The sequence below is a fragment of the Petaurus breviceps genome, unplaced genomic scaffold (genome assembly GCF_028583685.1).
Source record: "Petaurus breviceps papuanus isolate PSGF00001 unplaced genomic scaffold, PetGlider_PUasm1.0 77, whole genome shotgun sequence".
Lineage (NCBI taxonomy): Eukaryota > Metazoa > Chordata > Mammalia > Diprotodontia > Petauridae > Petaurus > Petaurus breviceps.
In genome coordinates this window covers 8035719-8041950 of record NW_027186492.1, presented here as the reverse complement: position 1 = coordinate 8041950, position 6232 = coordinate 8035719, and the positions used below count along the sequence as shown (strand labels likewise).

General features: G+C 40.6%; 1 protein-coding gene across 1 annotated transcript in view; it reads right to left on the bottom strand.

Annotated features, from left to right (window-relative positions):
• Positions 1–2697: 2697 nt before the first annotated feature.
• TRIM69 (tripartite motif containing 69) overlaps positions 2698–6232 on the bottom strand; it is a 35711-nt gene continuing 32176 nt past the window's right edge. Inside the window, exon 6 of the mRNA XM_069105671.1 lies at positions 2698–3260. Within this exon, the coding sequence (XP_068961772.1) occupies positions 2698–3260 (563 nt within the window). The remainder of the gene's footprint in view (positions 3261–6232) is intronic.

Genomic DNA, 6232 nt, shown 5'->3' with positions numbered 1-6232 from the left:
GCTTCTTGTATCTGAATGTCAAATTTTCTATTCAACTCTGATTTTTTCTTCAAGAATACTTGAAAGTCCTCTATTCCACTGAGTGACCATATTTTCCCCTGAAACATGATACTCAGTTTTGCTTGATAGGTGATTCTTGGTTTTAATCCCAGCTCCTTTGACCTCCAGAATATCATATTCCAGGCCCTTCGATCCCTCAGTGTAGAAGCTGCCAGATCCTGGGTTATCCTGATTGTGTTTCCACAATATTCAAATTGTTTCTTCCTGACTGCTTATAATATTCTCTCCTTGATCTGGGAATTCCAGAACCTGGCTATAATATTCCTAGGAGTTTTCTTTTTGGGATATTTTTCAGGAGGTGATCAGTGTATTCTTTCAACCTCTATTTTGCCTTCTGGTTCAAAAACATCGGGGAAGTTTTCCTTGAGAATTTCTTGGAAGATGATTTCTAGGTTCTTTCTTTGATCATGGCTTTCAGGTAGTCCAATAATTTTTAAATTATCTCTCCTGGATCTATTTTCCAGGTCAGTGGTTTCTCCCATGAGATATTTCACATTGCCTTCTAATCTTTCATTTGTTTGGATCTGTTTAACAGCATCTTGATTTCTCCTCAAGTCACTAGCTTCCCTTTGCTCCATTCTAAATCTGAAGGAATGATTCTCTTCAGTGAGCTTTTGAGATTCTTTTTCCATCTGGCAAATTCAGCTTTTTAAGGCATTCCTCTCCTCATTGCCTTTTTGAGCTTCTTTTGCCATTTGGGTTAGTCTGTTTTTTAAGGTAGTATTTCCTCAGTCAGGCTGGCTCTTACCGTGTTTCCCCGATAATAAGACCTATCGCGAAAATAAGCCCTCCCCTTACTGTGTAAGATTCCTCTAAAATAAGCCCTCCCCTGAAAATAAGCCCTCTGGTGTTTTTCTTTCCAAAAAAATTAATGACAGTGTCTTATTATCGGGGAAACACAGTATTTCATAATTTTCTTGCATCGTTCTCATTTCTCTTCCCAATTTTTCCTCCACTTCTCTTATCTGCTTCTTAAGGTCCTCTGTGGCCTGTAGCCAGCTCATGTTTTCCTTTGAAGCATTTGGTGCAGGAGTTCTGACTTTACTGTCTTCCTCCTGTTCCATGCTTTGATCCTTTTTTTCCCCAAAATAGGAGTCTAATGTTGGATTCTTCTGTTTCTTTTGCTTCCTTTGCCTGGTCATGTTGCCACTAAATTACTTGACCCCTGGGCTTTTTGCCACAGTAGGACTTTGCCACCAGATAGGGGAGCTTTCATCCCAAACACTGGGGTTTTCTCAGCTGCTGGAGGTATTAGTTGGGTGCGCTCTCTGAAGCCTCCACACGCTCTGGCAAGCTGGTCACACACCCCAGGACCTCCACCCTAGACTGCAATCCAGATCCAAGCAGGTTAAAGCAAGAGCGATTACCCCAGACTGGTTGCTGGGTCCCCCACAGTCTGCAGGCCAGGAGCTGAAGCTGCAATGTGGCACTGGCTGCACAGTGGAGTCTCAGGGGCTTCTCACCCTGGGGGCAAAACCCTACGTTCTCCCAACTACTGGTCCCAAAGTCCACACTGCACTGACCTCTCACTTTGTCCTTAGCATCTATGTGTTGATAATTCTGGAACCAGCCACAGCTGCTGGTGATCTGAAGTCCCTCCAGCCAGTGGTTGGTCAGGCCCACCCTGGGGCTAAAACCTCTGGCTGCTCACGCGGGCCTGGGCTCAGCTCCCAGAGTGCTGTGCTGGTCAATTCCTGCCAGCCTGCTGGGCTGTCCTCAGCTGGAGGTCAGCTTCTCTGTGTCATTTTGTGGGTTCTGTAGCTCCAAAGTTTGTTCAGAGTCCCCTTTTACATGAATTGGGGAAGGTGGAAGCTGGAGCCGCGCAGAAGACATGTTTCTACTCTGCCATCTTGACTCCACCCCCCCTTCTGAATTTTTATCACACAGTCTTCTAGGTCTTAGGTAAAATTGATTTATGTTATAAGATTTAGCCTGGGAAGACCCCTTTCCTCAAGAATACTATACTAAAAGAAATCCCTGTATTAGAAATTTGATCCTATAAAAAAAAAACAACTAGTTCATTACCTTAGTGAAATTTGGACACATCAGAGCACCTTTCCAGGTGAAACCAAAGAGCTTGAAGGGTTTCAGAAGGTGGAGGATTTTGTTATTGTTGTTTCAGGGAAAGGTAAGGTTAGGAAGGGGAGGATCCAATGGAGAATGGAAAAATAATTTGGATAATGGAAGCAGTGCCCAGGGAGAAACCAGTCCCAGATAGTGTGTTACAGTGTGTGAGGGATGGGGGTGTCTTGCCAGAAGGCACTGAGTGCTCGGGGATATGTGAAAAGTGGAGGTGGGAAAGTGCCCCAAAATTAAATGTCATAGAGATCTTCAAGTCAGAGTTGAATGACCATTTTTCTGGGGTTTTTTATACAATAGGTATTTATGTTAATGAATGGATTGGACTATTTGACCTGAAGCTCCTTCTAGCTTGGTATTTTATGATTACAATACAATTGTGATGTAAAGTTTAAACAGTGAAACTAGAACCTAATTTGTCAGGTTTCTACTGCAGTTATTGACTATGGTTCCAATCAAGTAGGGAGACAGAGACAGAAAGCTGAAGTAAGAAATGAGGCGTAAATCCAAAAAACTGCATCAGTACCTTTAATAAAGCTCTAAACTAACAAAGCAGCATTACTGCTTGTCTGAACTTGTTCTGAAGGGGTGAACTATTCTCAGTGGCTCTATGTTATCTCCAGAATTATTCAGGCAGGGGCAGAAGTAAGGGAGTAGTTTTTCAATAAACATGCTGCTGAAGGTATAAATGTGAGACATCTCTTCAGCATTATAAAAAGACACTTGTCCACCCTCATAATCCAAATATATTCCCACCTTGCTGAGGCTGTGTTTCAGCACCGCACTGAAAGAGGGTACGTCTAGAGCCTTTAGTTCAACTTGGTTCCTTAGCCGGAGAAGCCAGAAGCCATCCATAGGAGTCAGAGTACAGCAGCCCTTCCGATTAATTGACTCTCTGACCACTCCCAGTGTCCATTTGGTTTTCCGGGCTACTTCTACCTCCCAGTACCATTTTCCTTGGGTGAAGCCTTCTAAACCAAGCACAGCCACACTTGAGTCAAACCGTTCTGGATTGTCAGGAATAATCTGTTTAACGTCACCATGCCACACACTGGTTCGATCTTCAGATATCACCAAATTTGGGTGAGCTGTTTTGGGGTCTAGAGTTATCAGACAAAGGCCTAGGGAAAAAATTAAAAACAATTTAGGGCAAGAAGAAGACTGGCCAGAGGTGAATGTAACTAGCCTTGCTAATAAGATGGCGCAAATATACCATCTCCCCTCCTAATATGGTATATGCATTTAGACACAGGGTCAGGCAAGTTAGTCTGACCTAGAAGAATTTATGAATGAACAAGTGATAGAGAGCATTATGATATATAAAATGATAGTTTTATGTACAAATAAAATTATTATAGCCAAGATTAAAAGGAAAGTGGAAAATTGAGGGGGGGGGAAGTTTTATAGTTTCTTAGATAAAGATCTTGTATCTCAAATATATAGAAAACTTTGTCAGATTTATAACGATATGAGTCATTTTCAATTGGTAAATGACCAAAGGATACAAATAGGCATTTTTGATGAAAAAAATCAAAGCTATATCTAGTCATATGAAAAATGTTCTAAATTACTATTGATTAGAGAAAGGCACATTTAAACAACCATGAGATATCTTCTCAACTGTAGTAGAAATCATCTCACATCTATCAGATTGGCTAAAATGATAGAAGGGGAAGATTACATGTTGCAAGGAATGTGGAAAAAATTGGGACAGTAATACATTGTTGGCTGGATTATGAAGTGATCCAACCATTTTGGAAAACAATCTGGATATTCAAATGCTCAGAGGGTTATAAAACTATATCCTTTGATCCAGCATTACCACCATTGGGAATGTTTCCCAAGATACCTGGGGAGAAAGGAAAAGAACCTAAAAAATTTATAGCAGCTCTCTTTGTGGTGGCAAAGAATTGGACATTGAGGGGTTGCGCATTGGGGAACGGCTAAACAAGTTTTGGTACAGGATTGTGATGGAATGCTACTGTGCTGCTGTAAGAAATGATGAGCAGGTTGATTTTAGAGAAACATGGAACTGGCATGAAATAATGAAGAGTGAAATGAGCAGGACCAAGAGAACATGGTATATAGTAACAGCAATATTGTTTGAAGAATAACTCAATGACTAAGTAATTCTGGGCATTATTCATACACAAATAAACTACAAAGGAAGGAATATGCTATCCATTTCCAGAGAAAGAACTGATAAATAGAAGTAGTATGTGTGTGTGTATGTATTTTTGTCAAATGGTGACTTTTTTTTTTAAGCAATTGGGGTTAAGTAACTTGCTCAAGGTTACACGGCCAGTTATTTCTGGGTGTGGTGCTGAGGGTCTGAGCCCAGGATTCAATCTCCAGGTCATCCCGACACTGGAGCCAGTGCTCTTACTGGCTGAGCCACCTGGCCACCCCTAAGCAATGGGGGTTAAGTAACTTGCTCAAGGTTACATGGCCAGGTGTTTCTGGGTGGGTGCTAAGTGTATGAGCCCGGGATTCGATCTCCAGGTCTTCTCAATGCTGGAACCGGTGATCTTACTTGCTGTGCTACCTGGCCACCCCCATGGTGACCTTTTCTAGTGCAGGGTGGGGAAGGAGGGTGGAAGACAGTTTAGAACTTAAAATATAACAAAAAAATTAAATTAAAAAAATTTAGTCAATGTGTACATGTTTTTGTTTATTTTTGGGTTTTGGTATACATACCGTGTTTCCCCGATAATAAGACACTGTCTTATTAATTTTTTGGACAGAAAAACACCAGAGGGCTTATTTTCAGGGGAGGTCTTATTTTAATGAACATTGACAGCAATTTTAATAAACAGGTAAACGTGAACAAAAAAATGTACCTTTATTCAATAAGCAAATCACTGGGGAAGAACAGGATGACGCGCTCACTGCTGCAGCTCTGATTGGATGCAGCTCGGAGCACGGTGTGCATTTCACCCGGGGGGGGGGATGGTGCATACAGAGGGTACCGTAATGTAGCGTGTAGCGCAGGGGATCACCTTCACTACAGTAGCAATCTCAATAGAGCTTATTTTCGGGGGAGGGCTTATTTTAGAGGAATCTTACACAGTAAGGGGAGGGCTTATTTTCGGAATAGGTCTTATTATCGGGGAAACACGGTAGTACCATAATAGGAATTTGGGAATTCTAAGTAAAGATTAGGTACACTGTTGACCTTCAAGGAATTTATGATTTAATAAAGAAAACTATTGTCAACAAAAATAAGTGCTAGTCTAGAAAGCAATCTGTCAGAAATTAGGTGTAGTCCATCTTATCATACTATATGCCAAGAGAAGCTTTAAACTGATATATGATTTAGACATAAAGGAGAACATAGAGGAGCTAGGAAGAAATTACCATGGAAAGGGGAAAGAGTTCTTGACTAAAGAAGAGAGAGGATTAAAGAATATAAATGGACAATTTTGATTACATAAACTTAAAAATGGTTTTTCATAAAGCCAAGGCAGCTAAAATTAGAAGAGAAACATAACTGGGGGAAATCTTTGAAGCACATTTTTCTGATAAAGGTTTTATTTCCAAAACATATTAGGAACTGATTCAAATTTATAAGAAGAGCTGTTATTTCCTAACTTAAAATGGTCAAATAATACGAACAGGCAGCTTTCTTTTTTTTTTTTTAAAGCAATCGGGGTTAAGTAACTTGCTCAAGGTTACATTTCTGGGTGTGGTGCTACGTATCTGAACCCAGATTTGAACCCCAGGTCATCCCGACACTGGAGCTGGTGTTCATACTCGCTGAGCCACCTGGCCGCCCCGACAGGCAGCTTTCTAAGGAAGAAATCCAAATAATAACTAAATGGAAAAATGCTCCAAATTACTGATAATTGGAGAAATACCAGTTAAAGCAGTTCAGAGACTCTGCCTCATACCCATCAGATTGATAAAGTTGACAGAAAAGTAAAGTGACAAATGTTGGAAGACCTGAAGGAAAACAAACATTTCAATGCTATGTTGATGGAGTTGTGAATTGATTGAACCCTTTCGGAAAGCAAATTGAAATTTTCCCATAGAGTTCCTTGCTAAATTATGTATACTCAGCAACAACACAACTAGGTATATATATATATATATA